The sequence below is a fragment of the Diabrotica undecimpunctata genome, chromosome 4 (genome assembly GCF_040954645.1).
Source record: "Diabrotica undecimpunctata isolate CICGRU chromosome 4, icDiaUnde3, whole genome shotgun sequence".
Classification (NCBI taxonomy): Eukaryota; Metazoa; Arthropoda; class Insecta; order Coleoptera; family Chrysomelidae; genus Diabrotica; species Diabrotica undecimpunctata.
In genome coordinates, this window is record NC_092806.1 from 16240427 (window position 1) to 16265115 (window position 24689).

General features: G+C 33.2%; 1 protein-coding gene across 1 annotated transcript in view; it reads left to right on the forward strand.

Annotated features, from left to right (window-relative positions):
* Nucleotides 1-24689, forward strand: part of LOC140439231 (BBSome complex member BBS2-like) — a 49439-nt gene that overhangs the window by 21045 nt on the left and 3705 nt on the right. Inside the window, exons 5-9 of the mRNA XM_072529018.1 lie at nt 5405-5627; nt 6456-6697; nt 11390-11572; nt 22607-22978; nt 23332-23495. Of these exons, the coding sequence (XP_072385119.1) occupies nt 5405-5627; nt 6456-6697; nt 11390-11572; nt 22607-22978; nt 23332-23495 (1184 nt within the window). The remainder of the gene's footprint in view (nt 1-5404; nt 5628-6455; nt 6698-11389; nt 11573-22606; nt 22979-23331; nt 23496-24689) is intronic.

Genomic DNA, 24689 nt, shown 5'->3' on the forward strand with positions numbered 1-24689 from the left:
AAAAACATAGGGTTCCAACTCCGGACCGAGGACACGATCTATCAACCTCTGCCATGTAGCCGGGGCATTATGTAATCCAAAAGGCATTCTGCAAAACTGAAAAAGACCTCGACCAGGAACCGTAAAAGCAGTATAAGGCCTGGAAGCCTTAGCAACAGGTACCTGCCAATACGCCGACTTAATGTCTATGGTGGAAAGATAATGCGCGTTCTTTAATTTATTTAAAATATTAGAGATGTACGGTAATGGGTAGCCATCCCTCTCTGTTACGGCATTAAGCTTTCGATAGTCTACGCAGAACCTCCATTTTGGTTCTTCACCTTCTGGAACCTTTTTTTTCACCAAGAGAATCGGGGACGACCAAGCACTATTCGATCGCTCCACTACTCCTTTCGCCAACATATCTTCTAGCTCTTTATCAATATGGCTTTGGATTACTGGGGATACAGGATAGTAACGTTGTTTTATGGGTGCAGATTTACAAACAATCACATGCTCAGTGACATCAGTACAACCAAGAGAAGTGCCCATTAGTTCACGACTTCTATTAATAACTTCATCCAATTGCGACTTCTCTGCATCGGTCAAAATAGTTTGACCTCGGAGATGATCCACTGAACCTACCATTGCTGGAGCGTCCGAAAAATACCATTCGTTATGCCTCAAATCTGGAACGATACCCATAACACGCCAAAAATCAGATCCTAAAATCAGAATGTGCGGTACGTCCAAAATAACTAATACTGGCAAGACACGCAAGCGATCCCTAACCATGAAAGGTACTAAACATTCCCCCAACGATTCACACATCTGACCATTCGCCACTCTACAAACGGTCTTCTTCGAAGTATCCAACTCTAAACCCAAGTTTTGTAAAAATTTCCAACCAGTTCTTCCTACAATGGTCTTTGAAGCACCAGAATCCAATAATCCCAAAATTTCCTTTCCTAAGACTTTAACTTTCAAATATGGACGTTCATCTCCTTCGGAATGATGTAAAATAAAGTCTAAAATAGGACGTAGGTTGGTCGAGTCAACGTCGGCAACACCTCTTCGACCAGTTAGGTGCGCTTCCTTCCGTTTCCCGAATTACACGAAGGACAAGTTCTGACTGTAAACCCTTCTTTCTTACACTTAAAACAGTGAACAGCCTCCTTCTTCATTAGACACCCTACTGCCTTATGGCCTGACTGATTACAACGATAACAGATTAAAGTCCTAAACTTTCCTCTAGCGGACTCCGATTCGGATGAAACAACAGGACCCTCACTAACACTACTACAACTTTCAGCATCCACACTGATATAAGCTAGGTCCTTTTCCAAAGTATTCATTTTCCTACTATTCGGTTCAACATAGTTCCTAATACAATCACGTCTTTCCTCCATACTGCGACATAGAACACGAAGTTCCTCCAAGGTAGCTGGCAAAGGATCACGTAATCTATCTTGATAGAACGGATGCAAATTCCTAATAACTATAGACAATTTAACTTCCTCTGGAACATGACAACGCAAGCGATTAAAGTAACTATTCATTATTGCCAAGTAAACTCCAATAGTCTCAGACGAATGCTGAGTTCTCCTCCGAAGCTCTTCAAAAAGCGCTTCCCCATGGTGAGCTGACAGGTACTCCCTACGAAACTCTTCAACTAATTCAGCCCAACTCCCTACACGTAGACGAACATCTTTATAAAACTGATAGGCTTTATCCGAAAATAAATCTATACCTGATTCCAAAAGTATACTATCTGGTACATGACGAGCGAGACTCAATTCATTCACCATCTCAAAAAATGCAGAAATAGACATACCCCTAGCAGAACCTGAAAACTTTTCTATTCCCCATTTATGAGGAAGTATCATCCCAGAAGAAAAACTAGAGACAGACCCTGAAAAAACATTATTACCAGCTTGTGACATCGCTCCAGGAGAAGAAGCATGAACTTGTCCTACCCCTGCCTGAAAAGACTGATTTAAAACCGAAATCACATCGAGCGCTACTGGTACCGAACCAGATCCGATTGGATGCTGCTTATCATGGAAATCCTGTGACAACTTCAAAATCTCAGCAAGAAAGTCTGACTTAACAACCTGGGCTGCGTCTGCATCGTCACCTGTTGGCAATACCATAAGATCAATTCTCCCCAAGACATGGTTAATCTGTGTCCGCAATCTCAAGGACTCAGCACAAGTAGGAGTTCCGGCAAACTTTCCAACAGCCGTATTCAGCTCCGCAAGTTTAGTCTCGATTGCAGTTTTATCCTGTGAAAAGGTGAATGGGTGCTCAGGATATCTAAAGCTTTCATTTGCTGCCTCACGACTAAGTGCATCAGACAGACTAGACCTCATAGACTCAACAGTGCCAGTAGACACTCCACGAATTTTGAGTTCATATTCCAGTTCCTCTTTCCTTAAGTAGTTGGGTACAAGTTTTCGCACCATCTTGACAAAGTTCAAAATTTAAAAAAAATGTATCAACCGAAAGGAGCAAATATTCAAACAAAATCAAGATATAAGTAAAAATATTAACACACAGGTACAGTTTACTTTATTAATGGGAGCAAACCAAAAGCAAAATAAAAGTAATAGTCGCTTTATTCAATCTATAAAATTTCACAAAAGATTTTCAAAATTTCATTGTTTCAGAACAAATTACAAGTCACAACATAATCTCAAAAAAAGATTTTACATTCCCTAACATAAGTAAGTTAAACCACAATGTAGAATTTCGAAGTCCAACTTCTCAAAAAAATAAATTTGAACTCCAACTGAAATAGAAATATTTCAAAGTCCTAATATATCCATAATTCTTCTAAGTTCCACAACACCACTTCAAAGTATCTTCTTTTAAGTTCCATTTTTGGCTTCTTCCAACTTCACGTCACACAAAAAAAAAACTAGTAAGCACTTCTTGGCATACACTTCCACTAAACACGAAGTTCTAAGACTACTACTAAGTGCAAAACCAGTGGTAAAGTAAATAAATCAAAGTTAGTCAATTAAAGCCCAAACACGTTAGGTTAACTAATTAAAAGGAATCTACACAAGGGGTTGACAAAAAAAGGTTAATTAATTAAGGGCCCCACGTTGGGCGCCAAAATATGTGGCGTACAAAACCGAATCTATATAAAAAAATTACAAATTGTACCAAATATAAATCAGACGTACACCCGGAAAGAAAAGTACTATACGGTGACAGTCTGGGAATGGCTCGCGGCTAGACAAAACAGTGGAGATGGTCGTGCGGTCCACAAAACAAAAAAATCCGAAGTTATATCAGGGGCGCCAGGTAAATTGGCCCACAGCCTTCCCTACGTTGCTATTCAATAAACCACCAACTTACCAATAGGTTTACTACTAAAATACTAAGTAACAGTATACAACCTGAATAAATAAAAAAATAAATGAAATTGTCAGATTAGAATTTAGTCAATTTTAATAAATAGATTCCCAAGATAGTTGAAAATAAATACATACATATTACATATTACAATATTATTTAACTTTACCATAGGCTTAATAAAAAAATAATATAAAAATGCGGCTTCTGCTTGCCTAACAAAAATTCATAAGTTATTTCTATTTAACAGAACAAAATGAAAGGTAGGACGTATCAAAAGTACCGGACGCTAAGGGGTGTGCGGTTCAATACCAACCAAAAAAAAATAATTAACGCAAATAGGACACCACGTGAGCTCAAGTGCGTGCGCAGAAAATAATATAAAAAAAATAAATCTCAAATATATAACCCCCCCTTAGACGCAGTTTACAAAATTAAAATAGGTATGTGTAAATATTGAATTAATAAAATAAACCGCAAATTATCTTTAAAAAAAAATCTGTAAAGTATTTGTAAATATGAAAATAAAAACTAACAGCAAATAATCTTTAAAAAAAAACTATTGTATTCCGCAAACCAAATTAGACGGTGCTTAAATCTTCCGTTGAAAATTAATTATCGATCCATACCTCGAATATTCATATACTTCACCGCGTGGAATTCCAGTTATAGTTCAGCGTGTCTTCAATCCAAAATCCCATACGATTGCCGATGTACATAGACTTGTGTGACAATGTTGAAAAGTTGAAAATTACAGCCAGATGGAAAAATACGAAGAAGAAGAAGCAGAAAAAAACAAACAAACCAACCAACCAACCCTGAAGCAAGAAAACATTAATTACCATCTGTGTCTAAAATAATTATTTGGAAATAAATATATTGATTTTAACACTTTGTTTATCTGCCTTTTGGCGATAATGGAGCAATACAAAAAAAAACTTGTCTCCGAACTTGAATGTATGAAAACTGATAAAAATGTGAATAGCTTTTTAGAGATGGGATAAAAAAATAACTACAACTTTTTAATTAATTAAAAACGAAATGTTCTAACACTCACCCTTCTTAGCCAGATTAGGGGTTTGAAATATCCCAAATTGGACCGAAGCGTAGCCGGCTATTTGGACTCGTGATTAAGGCTAATTTCTTGATCTAAATACGACTCCCGGTATTCACGTGTACTGTAGATCCGCTTTTTTTAGCGAAATTGTGGATATTCCAAAAAAAACCCTTCCACGAAGGCAGCAAATCCCCTTGAATATCCACACGGTTCGGACTAGTCCAGATCCCACATGGAACAGCAGCAAAAGCAAAAAAACAAAAATGCCGTTTTTAATCTAGCCCAACCTTTCAGTAACACTCTCAAACCTGGAATCACTTTCTTTCCGTCGTCTTTCCGAACACTTGACAACTTGACACACGGAGGTCACCGAATAATACCGAGATTCAAAAATTTCAATTTTATGATTCCAATTCTTCCAAGATAACTCTAGAAAGAACGATCTAAATTAGTTTCTTCACAAAAAGAGAACGTGTTCCCTTAACTTCAGCACAATTTGCCAGACATTACCCCTATTTGAAAATTACTAATTTTATTTTCGCCACCTTGCTTATAATATATTATAGGCAACCGCTCTTACACGCCCTGAATTATTTAAATTTTGATAAAATAGAGGTGGGACTTTCTACTTTAAATTTGGAACGTAACAACATATTTCTACAGTTCGTAATATTTACCCTATAAAAAAACCGAAATTAAATAATTATTCAAAAAATCACGTTCAAATATAAATCTATCAAATTTTAAGGCTTGGTTGGGAAAGCTGTAGCAAATGCTTTAGTAGCATTTTATCATAAAAAATATGTGTTATAAATTATAGATCAATTTTTTATATTAATTGAACTGTAGTTGTTGCGGTATTTTTGATAAAAATAAATAAAAATTATAAAAATAGCACTTTTATCGCTACAAAACTACACTTTACAATAACTACAAAAACTATCTAAATACAGTTTTATCAAACCACTAATATTTACGTATGATGTGTGTTACTATGTTTTTTAGTCTAAGCACTTCGCCATTTCATTGCATTATTACGATCTTCTTGGGCAAGGAACGCCTCAACTGGTTACAGGATGGTCTAATGGTAAGGTGGATTTTAGGTCTATTAAAACCGGAGAAGTCCTTTTTAAAGACACCATGAGTTCTGGAGTATCGGGTGTAGTAGAAGGTGATTATAGATCTATTGGGAAGAATGATTTGATTTGTATATCCTCAGAAGGAGAAGGTATGAAACTGAATTAAGTTATTATTTAGTTTATATTTTTTGTTTTCTTTGATTCTGTTTACCAACAAAACTAGTGACATTATTTTTATTCTCTAAAAACACTTAAACATTTTACGCTTCAGCTGAAATAGTTTTTGGCATCTATACATTGTTTAATTCGTATTTTGAAAACCATTACCTAGGTGGAAATCGAAACGTCAAATATAAAGTATTTCTTAATTAAAATTGCAGTATATTCTAATAAAATAGAGTAGGTAATATAACAATGTCATAAGAATATAGTTTTTGTACTCCTCTTAAGATATGTATCTCTTTTGATGTATTTCCATTAATTCAGTGACCCCTGACCTGGTTCCCATACAAGTTGGCAATTATTCGAGTATCTCTTATTATTTAGACCGATTTTCTTGAGTATTTCCATAAGCTTGTCATGCTGTACTGTATCAAAAGCTTTTTCATAGTCAATGGTACCTAGCCTATTGAGAATAATAAAAAAGAACAAATCTTACAATATAATGTTTATAAAATGTAATATAATGTAATATATAATAAAAGGGAGTATAGAGAATTACTGTTCCATTAAGGAAAGTAATTTTGTCCAATTTGTGAGGACATTTTAAAAGTACTTAGTTTCTAATTTATTGACTTAAATTTGATTGTTAGAATGCTTGTTTTGTATTCAGTTTAGTCGTTAGTCCTTAGTTTAAATTACAGATATTATTGCCTTAAATGACTTAACATTTTGTTAAAATATTTTGTTGGTAATAATTGTTTATATTCGTTCGTTATAATTTGAGATTTATTTATTGAAAAGCTCTATCACTTTAGTTAAGGGTTACACAACTACCAAAGTCTTAACAACAAACAAAGGATCCGAATCAGATCAGAACCTGATCAGAGAATTGTTAGCTCAAAAGCAGTCCCTTCTGATGGAACTAAAGCATTACGACGTGAACACAAAATATAACGAAAATATTTTTTACGAAACTGAGAGTTACGAAAATAGTGGTGTTATACCTGCGAACACTAGGTTGGAGCTTGCGATTAGCACCAATAGCACTGATCCAAAAGTAAGTATACTTTCTAAATCAAAATATAGAATTTAAAATTGCCTTAGGCTTCTTAAATACGTATTTTATCTATCCAAAACTAATGATTATGAACGGTCGACAAAGTGCGTATTAATTAACTCGTAACTGGTGATGTGGAGTCTAAGTGACTCTTGCGAAATTAAAAACCGGTTTAAAATATTGAAGCGGACGACTCTGGATGGCCTGCAGCTAAGTACCTTTCTAAAAATAGTTCATAAACCAAGCGTAAGCGTTTTTCTTTGATTAATTTACGTTTAGCGTTTAGCCGTTTGCGTTTGCGAGAACAGACGTTATTGGAGTCAGCGACTCAACGTCTGCAATTCTGCTTGTTCATTGGCGAATTAATACCTCTATTGAAGGTTGTCACTCCATCTTTTGCGCGGTCGTCCGAAATTTCTTTTGCCGATTAGTGACTTATCTCTTGCTCTTTGACGACATGGGTCTTCTCAATTATTCTGCTTATGTGGTTATTAAATTCTTGATTTCTATTTTGTGTCTATTTATTTATACACTGTATGTTACATTTTCTTCTAATGTCTTCACTTCTCTTTCGATCTCTCAGCGTATTTTCTGTAATTCTTTTCAGTATTCTCATGTCTGCCGTTTCTAGTAGCCTTTGCGTTGTGGCTATATCGGGTATTGTTTCAGGCTTATGTCATTATTGGTCTTACACTGGCCTTATAAATTCTTGATTTCATCTCAGTGTCAATGTGTCTGTTTCGCCCTATAGTGGTATTAAGGCATCCTGCCAGTCTATTTGCTTTTTGTACTTGATCTCTCACTTCTTTGTCCAGGTCTCGATAGCTAGACAGTGTAATTCCCAGGTATTTTATTTTCATTACTTGTTCAATACTCATGCCATCAATTTCTACTTTATATCTAGTTGATTCTTTGCTGACTACTATTGTTTTAGATTTCTGAGATAAAATTGTTATATTAAATTCTTTTGCTCTTATGTTAAATCTGTGGACCAGTCTTTGCAGACTATTTTAATGTTGGGCTATCAATATTGCATCGTCTGCGTAACAAAGTATTTTGATTTCTTTGTTTCCCATTTTGTATCCTCTTTCTTTGTTAACGCTTTTGATGATTTCAACCATGATCAAATTGAAGAGCATGGGGCTCAATGAATTCCCTTGTCTTATTTCCCTTCTTATTTCTATAGGTTCTGTAAGTTGTCCATCTACTCTGTTTTTATAATATTTAGGGGAACTTCTCTATTATACAGAAGATGAATTACATCTTTCAAACGCTTTCTTTAGGTCAATCAGACACAGAAATGCTGGTCTATTATACTCTAGTGATAAACTTATCCTCTGATTTATTAGCACTTGTAAAATTTTAGTTGTAAGTTTTAGCGTTTATACCTCTGTAGTTTTCTGGCTGTTTTTTATCTCCTTTTTTGAATAGTAGAATTAGTTCGCTCGTTCTCCATTCTTCCGGTATTTTATTGTGTTTTATAATTTTATTAATTAATGTTGTTAATTGTTCTGTCATTGCGGCTCCACAATATTTCAGTAACTCGTTTGGTATCCCGTCTTCACCTGCTGCTTTTCTGTTCTTCAGGTTTTCAAGTATTTTCCGAACTTCCTGTACACCTTAATGATATTAATATTAACGTATATATTTCAAGTAAAGTAACTTTGTGTACGAAAGTTGTGGCATATTCGAGGACAAAAATACACCATAAGAACCAAAATAGCAATTACCAATCACTGACTTAAATAAATAAATGTTTTAACCATACTCAAAGTTAAGTCTACTTTTTATAAGTATAGAAACCACTTTTTTAATATATGGTATTTGGTTAAATTTGTGTAAAATAAAGGACATTTTATTTCTGATTAAACTAATAATGGTATCGTGAATTGCATGACTTCAATAACAGTTAAATTGTAAATTTTATCTGTCGGTTATAATAAAACGCACATTTTAGCACTTCAAAACTTTATCGATGTTTTGTAGATTTATTCATGGTATATTTCCCTTGATATATACTTTATTTAAAATAAAACTGACTTTGAATTAAATTGGTATATAGAACAAATCAACCTGTTTCTATGAATAACATTTTAATGCAATCATACTCATGTTGCGATGGCGACTCAATTTTGAATTTTTCAATAGCTCCTCCGCAGCTGGCATCATTAGTTGCGGGATATATACTCAAATATAACTAACTAGATAACAAAAAAGGCTTCTATAGTTAGTTTTAAACTTGTTAAAAGTGGTTATTTTTATTTTAGTTTAATTTGTATAATTTATGCTGATTATATATGTCATAGAAAATACTTAAAGGTTATTAGAGAAAAGAAAGATAAATTTAAAACTTTAGGTTTTACATTTATTTGTATAGAAAGATATTTATATAAACATAAAATAAAAAAAAAACTGAAGATGTACAATTTTTCTTTAAATATGAGATTATTACTACAAATAAGACAAAATTTTTGGATTTTAAAATGGTTAAAAGACAACTGCTACTTTTCAGAGAATCCACACTATCATCTTTACTATCTACCTGCAAATGTACTATTAATTCATCTGCAATTAAATCTGGAATGGATTCCTTCTCCACAAAATCAGACTCGAAAGAAATGACGCATTCCCAATATTTTTCTACTCCTCCTGGGAAAATTTAAAGAAACATTCATCACATGCTTTATAAACATTTTAAAATTTAAAGCCCACATTTTTTTCTGCCACATATAGTTTTAGAGCAGCCCACAGTAATTCAAGTAGATTTTTTTTATATTATCGCGTCAACCTCTGAGGTTATTAGCGACATATTATATACATAAACGTGAAATAATTCAATTATAAATGTGAAATTTTGTTAGTATATTAATGTCTTTAAGGAATTTTACCAATTGTTCAATTTTACATTTTTCTCCAAGATTTCACTTGTTGATCCGATGATATGGTTGGTCTGTCTCTGCAACTGTTATCTTGGACACATGCTAACACTGAGTGGAACATTACAATTGTCACATAAGGTAGGATTAGTGTGTCCGATTATATGCCTGTGGGTAAGTCGGGTATGTCCTAGACGAAGTCGAGTAACATTTGATGTTTCCACGGTTTTACATATGTTTTCACTTCGCGAAGTTTCAACTGTCCCACTGGTTTTACCACAAATTTTCGGCCTTCGCTTTAACAAAGGATTTTAAATTATTTAGTACTACATTTCTCACTTTACTCGCGGTTTCATTACGTGATGGAAGTTAGAAAGTTTTGTAAGTTTTTTTGTGAAGGGATTTTTTATTAAGAGGTATCCTTCTTTCTAAAGATATTTAAGGATATGTCAGATTAAGGAATGCTTATTGTTCAAGGAGGATGATTTCTTATGTAATAGGAATAGATATTTGGTAAGCCATAAGAGTTTGCCTAACTCTTTGGTAGAATGGTGGTTTCACATTCCTATTTTCAGTATATAAGTTTTTAAAACGATCAGTAAATATGTTATTTCTAGTTGGATTGTTCGGATTAGAATTAGCGACAAATGCATATGTAAGAGTTAAATACATCCTTGTATATTTAAGTGGTGCTTCTTCAGTTTTTGCTCTCAAATTTTCTGTTGGGCTGGTTCGAAATGCTCCTGTGGGTATTCTTAATGCCGTAGTTTGAATAACCTCAAGGTGATGTAATAAAGATTTTTTGGCAGATGTATATACTATGAAAGCGCAATCTATTTTAGATTTTATTAGGGTGTTATAAACATGGATTAAGCAGTTATAGTCCGCTCCATAGTTTTTATTAGAGAGTTTTCATTAGATTGACTTCATTTTGACACGTTGTTTAATTTGCAGTATATGTTTTTTTTTTTGTAAATAACAAGCATTTTAATTTGCTGAGTGAAAACTTACATCCTGTTTTCTTCGACCAGTTTTTGAGTTCGTGAAGTACGGTTTATAAGTGACGCTGAACTGAGGAGATATTTTTCCCTGAAAATATTAACACCAGATCATCTGCACATAATCTGCCACGAACCAAGCTAGATTTGGATGGTATAATATTATTCATGGCAATTAAAAATAGCGTTGCACTTATTACAGACTCTTAAGGGTTGCCATTTGCTTGATGTCTCATTGAAGATGAAGACTGGTTAACCCTTACTTGAAAATTCCGTTGTTTAGGAAAATTTGAAATGAAATTAATGATATTACCTTATATTCCATGTGTGAAGTGATCTGATAATGTCATAACGCCATGCTGTATCAAATGCTTTGGTAATATATATGAACACTGCAATAGTTTCTTGTTTGATCGCAAAAGATTTCAGAATTTCAGACTCTAAATCAATGAGGTTATCAGTAGTAGTTCGGTTTTGTGAAAATCCACTATGATGGTTTATCAGGAGGCGATTTTCTTCTAATTTTATTACAAAAAATGTTGCACAGCAAATTCCACTATTAAATTTTTATTCTAGGGAATAGAACTGTGTGACCATAAAATTACTTTTTTTAGTAGTAAATGGAAATAATTCAGTATTAATTACGTCTACAGTTAACCACGATTCTTTTAGGAAAATTATATTAAATTTACAATCGGAAACAGCGTTATAAATGATCTAAATATGGTTTTTAAAAACTTTTATTAATAAAATTAATAAAAGTACATTTTCACAAATTTATAAAAAATACAAAATCCTCTAATATTTCTGTCTTTTAGCCACATGTGGAGCTGTACTTATGCACCAATAACTCAACAATAATCAGGGCAACGATCATTTTTGCCGAAGGAATATTTAGTGGCGAGACTCATGTGATTCATCCACCCGTTTCAAAATTAAAATCACAGCTGCTGGTACCTTTATTTTTACCCAAAGATAGTCCTGTAGATATACATGTCAAGGTAAATATTACTAGCTGATCTAGCGAACTCCGTACCGCCTTAGAATTAATAAATGTTCTGTTAATTTATTAGCTGAGTTCTATTGACTTTTTTATATTACGATCAAATTAATTAAGTTCAATAAATAAGAAAAACTAATTCACGTGGCAACAAAGTAACCATTTGCTGAATGTGTTGCACTCATGTTGATTCTTTTCGTTAAAGGACTTTATGACCTGCTATATTTTTCGTTGTGTTGCCAAGCACGAGAATGACTAAATTTGCTTACACGTTAACATACTACGACTACGACCATGAGAGAAACAACTATTTTCTATATTCTGTAAGTAAACATTAAAGGATTGTTGTGATTTGTTTATTGTCATGGCGAATGCTAGACCAATCGCATGTTACGCAAGTTTAAATTCGAATGGCATATCGGTTGCTATCATCGGAATAAGAACTTCCTCATCATTAAATTTTCCTTAAGAGTGTCATCGCCTGTATTATATTGCCTATAAGTATTTATTATTGCCAACCTTTAGTTGTGAATTGTGCGGTAGGAAGCCAATCACACGTTTTTGTTTATCACACAATCGGGAGCAATCCAGGTTTTTTCAATCACAAAATCGTTTCCTTTCACTTTCGTTGTGGTTCTACCGTTATCATCCGGTAGTCGATACTGATACTCTAAATACTCATGGTTGCCACTGATATAAACTATTACTAAAGCTATTGGGCCGAAATACGTATAAGCGGATGCGCAAGCGCCCTGTACGTGAAACCAAATCTTAACTGTCTTTTCCTTTTTATTTCGATATACTCTGTACGAGTACTAGAAACCAATTCGTTAAGAATTTTGCTTAGTTGAGGAGATATGTTGTGGAATGCAATTTTTAGATTCCCCATGTCTCGCTTAACATCTTTATCAACGTCTGTTTTGCCTTGTAATTCTTAGAAGGCACAGATTAAAGCGGAATTCTTGAATTTGGTTTCGAAAATTAGTCTACGATTTTATTATCAGATGTCGATACATTGCGTCTATACGAAGCCATGTTAGAGTTGCTTCTTAAGACAGAAAATATTTATTTCACGTTCAGAGCGATTGCGAAAGCCGTTCTGATGAGGCCTATTGGGCCGAAATACGTATAAGCGGATGCGCAAGCGCCCTGTACGTGAAATCAAATCTTAACTATCTTTTCCTTTTTATTATTAAGCATTTAACATTAAACCATTTCTTGAAACTACATTAATTGAAAATTGTATAAACAAAAAGTTATACAGAGGTTAAAATTTAAACAAAACAAAAAATGTGCTGTTATCTGGTAATAATTTTTGAAATTTTATTATAGTTAAACTAAAATAAATAAATATCTTAAGACGATTCGTCTTCTTCACGTGTCATATCAGAGTTATCCGACGTTGGCAATTACCATTGCGAAGGCTTCTCGATCTTCTGCCACATGGATTAATTGTCCTACATTTGATATATCAGTCCATTCACGAGTGTTTTTCACCAAGAAACCTGTTTTCTTCCTACAACTCTATGGCCTTCTATTTTGCCGTTAAGGATCAGTTGTAGTATTCTATATCGATTTCCCCTCACTATATATCCCAGATAAGACATTGTCCGATGTTTAACAGTCTATAGGAATTCTCTATCTTTGGTAATCCTCTACTTGCTCATTAGTTTTTCTTGCTGTCCAAGGTAACAGAAGACTTTTTTTGGATCTTCTGTATTTCTCAGATAGGCGTCGTACCTTATAATCTCTCGCAGAATGGGGTTCGGGTGTTCTGTCAGTTCGGCAAATTTAATTTTAGCTTTTCCATCCATTTAATCTAGTACTCTGATCTGCTGAATATCTGGGAACAGGAATATGTCTGCTACGTAACGAGGGCTTTTTCTGCTTATCATAGTATTCCATTGTGGGTAGCTTGGATCTTCTTTCTGTTCGTCTTGCATGTCTGTCCTTACGAGAGAAGCATACATCAGGATGCGTTTTAAAGGTTAATTTGGTTCTTCTCCCGGTCAAGCTTCTGATTTAAACTTGTACCATTTTTGTCTTCTGTGCCGCCTTCGTAATATTGGAGGTAAACACGAGTCCCTTATCCGTGGTAACCTCTAGCTACTTTACGTGATTTGACCATCCGATGGGAGTGTCTGACATCTCGAGTTGTTCTCCTGATTCGCCTCGTTCCTTCTTAAATATCACTACTTTAGTATTTCTTACTAGTTTCTTAGTATTTACCGCAATTTTCCAACGTATGCACCAATCTTCTAGGGCGTCTTGGTTTCTGCGGCATTCTTGATTTCTGTATATTGTCGTAACTTGTCTGCTGTATATTGTCGTAACTAACAGGATTTCGACTTGTTGGGAAAGAGTATAGCTTCTGCGTCGCGGAGTAATAATGGATTGACGGAACACCTAAATATTTTTTTTACGAAAAATTACAAATAACGTGAAAAAAAGACATTGTAGTGACGTGTTAACTCAAGCTGGTCTTAGCTCGAATATACTGGAGTTGAATTCTCAATCTATTAACATGATTTGAATACTGTTATTTAATTAATAAAAAAAAACAAATTATTTAGTTAGCAGTATTTATTATATAGCATATTATTATATAGCATATATTGATTTAGTTCGCATGTATATTGTTCTGAAGCTATTTTCAATAAATTACTATTTATTTATAACTATTTATATTACTATTTATAAATTAATTACTATTTAACTGGGAATAAGCCACAATTAAAGGTTAAAATACGTTTATTGACGTTTCAATTTCCACTTCGGAAATCGTTCTCAAAATACAAACATTAGTAAATTAAAGAAATTTTGTTTTTGTTACTTAGTGAAAAATTCTTCTATTAATTTAATTTTATCTGACTCATCTATTTTGACAATTCAGACATACATTATACATTTTAAAGTAGACGACTTTAAAATGATATTGCCAATATTGTTGAGTTGCGTTCCTGGGACGACTTTACTTATAAGATAGTTCATTCGATTACATGAAATCAACTTTAACTTGAGAATATCCGTCAGAAAAGATCATAACATGTAATTCGTCTTTAAAAAGACAAATACATGCCATGATGACAGTAAAATTCTCCTGTTAGTGATTCCATAGTAAATTATGAGGGAAAAACCAGGAAAAAAACCTCATAATACTATCCCGACATGGTAAGTATTTGATCTTGCATTTATTTTACCTTCAATAAATACCAAATTCCGATTTTATATGTTTGTTATTTAAAAAATATAAATGATGTATTCTCTATATGTTACTGACTTACCAATACTGGTATTTTCTTTTTAATAACTTCCTCTTTCAATATGGGTAACCAGATCCTACTACATTCTGCCGAGGAATTCGCGACACAATTGGTCTCATTTAGCATAATTAGAGCCGCTTCTTTGATTTTTCTCTTTTTACCATCCGTTTCTTTTAGGACTATATTTGAATCATTCCATTGAACCCTATGTTCATTATCCCATGCATGTTTACATATTTGAGATCTATCAAATTCTCTATTTTTAATATAGGATTGATGTTCACTTATTCTAACATTTAATGGCCTTGATGTTTCACCTAAATAAAACTGATCGCATTCACAAGGTATTTTATAAATGCAATTCTTTGTCCTTTCTTGTTCATTGTTAGGTTTGGTTTTGGACAAAATAGATCTCAATGTGTTTGTTGTTTTGAATGTTGTTGAAATGTTGAATTTATTTCCTATCCTTTTAAGCTTTTCCGATAATCCTTTTATATATGGTATTGTTATTTTCCTCGTATTATCCCTTGTATATGTTGTAGGATCTCGTTCTAAGTTGTTTTGTTCTATTTGATCTATTGTTGAAAATTCCTTATTTATAAACGATAAAGGATAATCATTTTTTAATAAAACAGATGTTAACAAATGTTTCTCCTCCAAGAACGAATTTTGGTTAGAACAAGTAATTTTGGCTCTATCGTATAAGGATTTAATGATTCCCTTTTTAATATTAATATTGTGATTTGATTTGAAATTTAAATATCTGTTGGTGTGTGTTGGTTTTCTATACACCTGAGTTTCGTATCCAGTATCGTTCTTAGAGATTAAAACATCCAGAAAAGGTAATGTGTTATTATATTCCTTTTCCATGGTAAATGTTATTGTCTCTTCTTTATATAATTTAATAATCTTCAATAACATTTACCATGGAAAAGGAATATAATAACACATTACCTTTTCTGGATGTTTTAATCTCTAAGAACGATACTGGATACGAAACTCAGGTGTATAGAAAACCAACACACACCAACAGATATTTAAATTTCAAATCAAATCACAATATTAATATTAAAAAGGGAATCATTAAATCTTTATACGATAGAGCCAAAATTACTTGTTCTAACCAAAATTCGTTCTTGGAGGAGAAACATTTGTTAACATCTGTTTTATTAAAAAATGATTATCCTTTATCGTTTATAAATAAGGAATTTTCAACAATAGATCGAATAGAACAAAACAACTTAGAACGAGATCCTACAACATATACAAGGGATAATACGAGGAAAATAACAATACCATATATAAAAGGATTATCGGAAAAGCTTAAAAGGATAGGAAATAAATTCAACATTTCAACAACATTCAAAACAACAAACACATTGAGATCTATTTTGTCCAAAACCAAACCTAACAATGAACAAGAAAGGACAAAGAATTGCATTTATAAAATACCTTGTGAATGCGATCAGTTTTATTTAGGTGAAACATCAAGGCCGTTAAATATTAGAATAAGTGAACATCAATCCTATATTAAAAATAGAGAATTTGATAGATCTCAAATATGTAAACATGCATGGGATAATGAACATAGGGTTCAATGGAATGATTCAAATATAGTCCTAAAAGAAACGGATGGTAAAAAGAGAAAAATCAAAGAAGCGGCTCTAATTATGCTAAATGAGACCAATTGTGTCGCGAATTCCTCGGCAGAATGTAGTAGGATCTGGTTACCCATATTGAAAGAGGAAGTTATTAAAAAGAAAATACCAGTATTGGTAAGTCAGTAACATATAGAGAATACATCATTTATATTTTTTAAATAACAAACATATAAAATCGGAATTTGGTATTTATTGAAGGTAAAATAAATGCAAGATCAAATACTTACCATGTCGGGATAGTATTATGAGGTTTTTTTCCTGGTTTTTCCCTCATAATTTACTATGGAATCACTAACAGGAGAATTTTACTGTCATCATGGCATGTATTTGTCTTTTTAAAGACGAATTACATGTTATGATCTTTGCTGACGGATATTCTCAAGTTAAAGTTGATTTCATGTAATCGAATGAACTATCTTATAAGTAAAGTCGTCCCAGGAACGCAACTCAACAATATTGGCAATATCATTTTAAAGTCGTCTACTTTAAAATGTATAATGTATGTCTGAATTGTCAATATAGATGAGTCAGATAAAATTAAATTAATAGAAGAATTTTTCACTAAGTAACAAAAACAAAATTTGTTTAATTTACTAATGTTTGTATTTTGAGAACGATTTCCGAAGTGGAAATTGAAACGTCAATAAACGTATTTTAACCTTTAATTGTGGCTTATTCCCAGTTAAATAGTAATTAGCATGTATATATAATGTAAATGTATAAATTTTAATGTGGTTTCTTTTATTTAATTATTCAAAATCACCAAACACATCGATTCATTGTGTGTAATTGGTTTTTGGTTATATAGTAATCGAGTTTAATTATATTTTACATAACTTGATGTGCAGTATTATGCGTTGGTGGATAGCTACCCTAAAAAATGCAAATAACCGTATGTAATAGGGGATGACATGCTGTGTTCTGAATAAAGAGTAATTATTTGATTAATAGGTAGCAGTCATAAATCTGCAAAATAAAAGCAAATATAGATATAAAAGTGTTTTTCATTAATATACTTTAAATAATTTGCACACGTTTGCGACAAATTGATTAACCGTAAGTCAATTAATAGAAGACCAATGGAATTAGAATAGAAGATAGCATTTATCAACAAAATATTAGCAACTTAACGTTGAAAGATTTGCTAATCATCTGGAACAAATATTTCGGTATTGCTCGGAAAGTTTTGAGCGTTTGTAAGTCAATATTATACAGTTGAATACGCCCTCTTTTTCTTGTAGTACTATGTACTTCTAGTACATTTTTGTAATGTGATTTTCCGAGTTTTATTCCGCGTTTAATACTTTTGGATTTTGGAAAAACCATGATTTTGACGACGTTTTGGTCTGGTCACACTTGCAAAAGGTCACAAATGTTTTCAATTCATTCCTTTATTTGGAGTTGGATTTTAAATACGAACAACAAGTTAAGTTAGCGTTAAGGAAAAATAGTTTCTCCACGTTTACAATTGAAAAGGCATATAAATTCAGAAACAAAACTAGAAACTCGAAGAAGAAAAAAATCAAACCAATTGGTAAAATAATCCTGCCTTATATAACGGGTTCGATAGAAAAAATCGACAATTTGTAAGGAAAAACAAACATATAAGTTCAAACTTGTATAGTTTTTGACTTCCGGCCTATTACCCAGTATTTGGGGAAACCCCAAGATCTAAGGATCTTGGTGGTGTAAAAAGTGTAAACTGTTTGTTTATTTTATGTTATGGTAGGCAGTAAACAACTGTATTGCCAATGGCCATTCCCAATCTCTAACAGATATGCTGGTGGCTTGCAAATAGTCTTTAGAAGTATTGCTATGATCGTGATATTTAATGGATTTCTTAATTATGACTGCAAATCAGCCTTGTGTAGTACCATCTGGATAATGGTGCTGTATATTACATAATTGGGGCATTTTAAATAACTGCGGTGACTAAAGTGGGTTTTCATCATCATCCTGGCTTTACAACTCTGCGTTGGTCCTAGCCTCCTCAAGAATTTCTCTCCAATCGTCCCTATCCATCGCCTTCCTCGGACAAGCACGTTATCAAGGAACCTTGTTCTAGGTCTTTCTCTTCTTCTTTTTTGACCAATGGGTCTATCAAGGAGCGTTTTTCTAGCTGGGTCATTTTGTTCCATCCGCTGTACATGCCCTATCCACCTCAAACGTCATATCTTAATATGTTTTCCGATTCTGGTTGCTTTATATGGTCTGGCTGATTGATTCTATAAAGTTCGAAGTTGTATCGTATTTTCATATACTTCGTTTGTTTGGTGTTTTTTATTAAACCCATTTTTGTAACTAATTCTTTTAATGCTACATACGGCTCTCATAGCGTTTTTCGTTCTCCCAATTATATTGATATGATTGTAATTGGTGATTGAACCAATGATTATAATTTGTGATATACGTATTACTTTTTCCTGAGCCAGATTGAACAGTATACAGGAGAGAAGATCTTCCTGGCGCAGCTCTTTTTTTTTTGAAGGTTCAGACAGTTCCCCTAAATTCGTATTCTACATTTAACTTTTTCGAGAGTTAGTTTTGTTAAATTTACCAACTAATTTGGTATTATCAGCTCTTTCATTGCTTTGAACATTTTTCTTCTATTCACAGGTAGGCTGCTTTGTAGTATATAAATATGTGATGAGTATCTATGCCACATTCCAGTGATTTTTCTAAAATTTGTTTCAGGATTGCAATCTGATAAATTTTCGATTTACCACCTCTGAAACTAGCCTGGTATTTTCCTACTATCCGTTCTGAATATGGTGCCATGCGGTAACATAGTACTGTAGAAAATATTTTATACGCTGCATTTAAATGCGTAATTCCTCTATGTCCCTTTTTGTGTATGGTGCAAAGTATTCCAATATTCCAATCATTGGGGAGGGATTTCTGTGTCCATATTACCTTTATAAGCTGCTGTAATGCCATTATGGCACCGTGGCTATCTTATTTATATAGCTCAGCTGAAAGATTATCTATTCCAGGTGATTTGTTTCTGGCTAGTTTTTTTAAAGTGGGTTTTATATATCAGTAATATGTGAATAGTGTTGTTGATTATGAAGATTCTAACTTCTTAGGCATTTTGGGTTAGCCCGTTGGCATTCTTGAGTTTGAGGAACTTGGTCATTTGTCCAGTGTTGCGATTACTATAGTCACAAACTTTATCATCGTACTCATTTTTTTAATTGAGTCCCTTCATCATTATTTGTTCCAGCTCGAACATATCACCTTTACTTTCGTGTGATGTCTTGTTTTCGGGTAGCTGCGCACATTTGCTATGGAGTTTCTGTCGTTTGTTTGATGTTTCCTGGGCATATGTGTTACTGGGTTGTATATATTGTTCAGATATAATATTTTTAGAGTTAACTTGCTTAGGACGAAGTGCCGGATATTTTTTCTGCTGTAATTCTTTGTATACTGAACAGCCTTTGCAGTTAGCTGGATGCTTGCCTTCGCCGAGTATGAATTTCGCATTAGTTGACCTTTATTTTCTGGGGCATTCCTCTATCCCGTGGTCTCCGGTGCACTTAAAGTAGTATGGCCTGTGGTTGCAATATTTCTTAGTACGAATCGTAACAATTAAATGTTCGGATAAGCGAAAGTTTATTGAAAACATTCATCTTCACAACTTTGCTTATTAAACCAAAGAACGAGATCAACAATGCATTAAACTATCATTAATAACAAAATATTGAAATGCTTCGGTCTCTTAAAACTTTGAATTGCAGCGTTGGCGGTAAAATAAACGAAAATGTTGCATAACATCGTGACAACTAAATGTTCGGACAATTCAAGAAATTACTACTTTAATATGAGGCTTTAATATCTGGCATTGTTCCTACTAAGGATTTAAATAAGTCAGAGTCGAAACTATCGACTAATTCACCTAATTTACTTTTCAAATCTAGGTCTGGCCTGTCGAAAGCCATGAGAGCACTTTAATTTTATTGTCTCCAAACCATTTTTTTAGTTATTTTAGCTGTATGGCATGCATCACCAGCCTGCTGGAATATAAAATTCAAGTCCGGGTAGAAATCGTGAGTACTTAGTACAAGACTATTTTTCAAAATGTTTTGATACTTTACCTAGACCAGCTGACCAAATCATAATTCCTTTGGGAAACTTCATAGTCTGTTTGAGTCAATATTTATGGAATGCTGCTTCATTTTTACTTCTGATAAACCATTTTCGAAAGTCTTCCACGAAAATATTAAATTTCGATTCGTCACTAAATATGACTCTGGACCAGCCATCAATGATCCATGAAATCTTCGATCTTGTCCAATTAAAGCGGTTGATTAAACTTTTTATGGACCGTTGATAACTGATTCAGAGTAATGAATCGAATTTGATGTTTGGGTGCGAGACTTTCGAAAACGGATTACCAGAAGTCAAAATGAAGCATTCCAAAAAGATTGCCCTAAAAGGACTGAAGCTTTTCAAAGAAATTATAATTTGATTCTACATGTCATCAGCGGGTCTAGGAAGATATGAGCTCTGGAAAGGCACAATTAACGTTGCAAAGTATCAAGAAATTTTGAAAAATAGATTTGTACCAAGTACTCACGATCTCAACCAGGACTCGAATTTTATATTCTAGCAGGACGGTGCTGCATGCCTTGTTCTTCTTAACATGCCATACACCAAAGTGGGTAGGCGACTATCTCATTACTAGAATTCTGTTCTTGGCGGCGTGACACAGCTCGCCTGTATTGTGTATTCCTGTCCATTCTTTAATATTCCTTAACCAGGATAAGGTAGGAACCTTCGATCTTCCCTTGTAGGATTAACTGTGGTATTTCATATTTTGCTCCTTTCAATATGTGCCCAAGGTAACCAATTTTTCGTTTTTTAATTAATTCAAAGAGTTCTCTTTCCACGCCGGCTCTCTTAAGGACGTCATCGTTTCGAACTCTATCCACCCAAGGTATGCGCATTATTCTCTCAAGGACCACATTTCAAATGCTTCAAGTTTGTTGATAGATGTTTTTTTCAAAGTCCACGTTTCCATGCCATTAAGCAAGATGGACCATATGTAGCACTTGACCATTCTGTAGAAGTATTTCGAAATTTAGGTTTTGATTACATAGGAGCGGTCTGAATTTCACAAAAGCTTGTCTTGCCATTTGTATTCGGGTTTTTTGCTGCATGCCATACAGCAAAAATAACTAAAAAAATGGTATGGAGACAATAACATGGCTTTCAAACAGTCCAAACCTTAATTTTATTGAGACAGTGTGGCATAAGATGAAACAGAAATTGCGTAATGATCTCCAGAGAACCGTCGTCGATTTGAAGAGTAAATTGGGTGAATTGGGGGATAGTTTCGACCCTGACTTGTGCACGAACTCTGCCACGAACAATGCCAGATAGGATTGCCGCAGTTGTAAAGGTAAAGTAGAACCTCTAGATCATATATTTTTCTTGTTTGGTGCTGGTTTAAGATCAATAAAAAAAATGGGTAGTGGATTTTTAATTCTACAGTGTTTGACATTCCAAATTTCTCTACAAAATGTTCATGTTTTTCTATAGCTTACTTTATGTTGTTTACGTTGACTGAATAATACATTTTTTCAGTACTACAGTAGTAAGTATCCGAGTAACTCAGAAGCTACATTCTTCTTTAAGCTTATATGTATGAAATTGATTGTTCTTGTCTATTAGGGCTTCAGTAATCCTATGTTTTTAAGGTGCTTTTAGGTTTCTCAGTAACATCTGTCTCTGAATTGTATAATGAGAGGAAAGAAATAAGCTGTAGAGGGGATGAAACATTTCAGTAAATATGCATTGGATGATTAAAAACTATAATTTGAAATGAACTTTATTCAGACACACGTTACACGTTGTTTAACGATTTCGCCATCTTATTCGTTCTCTCTTTAGCACAGCACACGTCCACACATCGGATATGCTGAGCTTTACAAAATAAGAAGTGATAAATCGACTATGCAAGAGAATCTGCTAATAAGGAGAAATCCGCACAGGCACATAATGTCATTATGTATTTTGTTTACATTATTTCATGTTTAAATATGTTCAAATAATAGTTTGCTCTGCTTAATTACATTTAAGATATGCATAATAATCTTATATCTTTTATAGGTACTAATTGGGTATCCAAATAGTTGCCAATTTCATGTTTACGAAATTACCCGACAGCTGCCAAGATTCTCAATGTACTCCTTAAAAGAGGTTGGCCGAAATTCAAGAAGTGAAAGCTACGTAGAATTTAAAATTACCGAACGTCTACAAAGAATATGCATGTGGATCAATCAGAATTTTTTGCTTCCCAATGACATAGAATTTGATTCTGGACCAAATTTAACCTTGAGTTTAAAGTGTTTAAGAAATGATACGGATCTGGATATAGTGTTTGAGATATCTGGAAAAATTACTATTTATACCAGTAATATATCTCTAGCTGCGGATATAATACAGTCTATTGCCGCTTATCTTAACATAGGTAATTTAGAGGTAAGAAAAATATTTTTTATATTCATGTATGCAGATATCAAGTATAGAATGTTGAAAAAATCTGTTAATTGAAAAATTTGCAGAACGATTTTTATAAATTCGAAAATCAAAAGATCTAGACTTAGACGAAATTATTTGCTTCGCCTATTATTCCTTATAAACATCGATATAAACGATTTATGTAGATAAAAATAAAAATTAAATACAAATTTATCCTAAATTTAGGATTAGGTCAAAAATTTAAAGAGCAATGTTTACCAGATGTTGGCAATGTTGCTTAGCAAAATCTTTTTTGTACTTTTGATCATTATTTTTATAATTATTTTTTAAATGTTTACGTTTTTATATTTTAGTCTAGTGCGTCTTTTCCCCAAGAAGAAGAGAAGGTATCGACTTTAATGGGAAAACTACAAGACATTCAAAATGCCAGATTGCGATTAGAAACCGATGTTGCTGATCGAACTTCGCAAATCAGAGCGTTAATTGTTCAAGCAGATGATTGTAGGATGAATAATTTGTAAGTTTTTTGCTATTGATTTAAATTTTAAGCTACTTAAATAAAGGTCATAATGAAAAAAGACGGTAAAAACGCGAATAGAAGTTGTCTTTATGCAAATTTTCGACATTCTTGACGTAATTCGGAAGAACAGTTAAGTTCTCTTTTTTCTATTTTATTTTTTCATAGGTGCAATTTTGCTATAAAATTTTAACAACATTTATGAATACGTATTTTTTAACGATAAATATCTCTAATTTTTTTTAGATGTTTCTAGAAAAATATTTTAAATTTGAATCCTTTTTTTATGTAATGTTCAAAAATATTTGGTCTTCATTTAAATAATCATGATTTGTGTATTTTTTGTCATGTTTTTAAATGCTGTGGTCAGAATTACGATTATCCTTATGAGTTTTGGCAAAAAATTAAAAAACCCTAATTTTTCTAATTTTGACCATTTATTTTGAACATAACCTCAAAATATGATAATGCACGTGATAATAATAAATTAATTTTAAAAATAATTAAAATAATCATTATTCCATGAATATAAACTATAAAACAATTTAGTTTATATTTAAAATAAATAACCAAAATGCAAACGATTAGGGTTTCTCAATGTTTTAGCAAGACGCAAAAGGATAATCGTAAAGTCCGTGTCACACGATCAAATATTTGATCAAATTAGTTTTAGACCAAACCAAAAAATATTTCATCATATCCTTCTTCTTCTTGTAGTTCCTTCTCCTATCGGGGGTTGGCTATTATCACAACTATCCGTACCTTATTGGCCCCTTAGGTTTCTTAGCCAGGAAATTCTTCGTCTTTCTTTCCAAGGGATCTTTTACCCTTGATTTTACCTTGCATTATGAGCCTTAATATCTCATATTTCGCACCTCTGGTAATGTGGCCTAAATATTCCAGCTTTCTTGTTTTGATGTGCCTTATGACCCCGCAATCCTTCTGATAACATATTTCTTAACACTTCTGCATTTGTAACTCGTTGGGTGCATGGTATTTTCAAACTCCTTCTATAGCATCACATCTCAAATGATTCCAACTTATTTATTATCTACTTTTAGTGTCCAGATTTCCATTCCATACAACATATTCGAGAACACGTAGCATCTTAAGGCTCTTATTCTCAGCTCCAGAGAAAGGTCTCGATTAACAAACCGTGTTTTCATTTTTATAAATGCTTGTGTTGCAATTTCA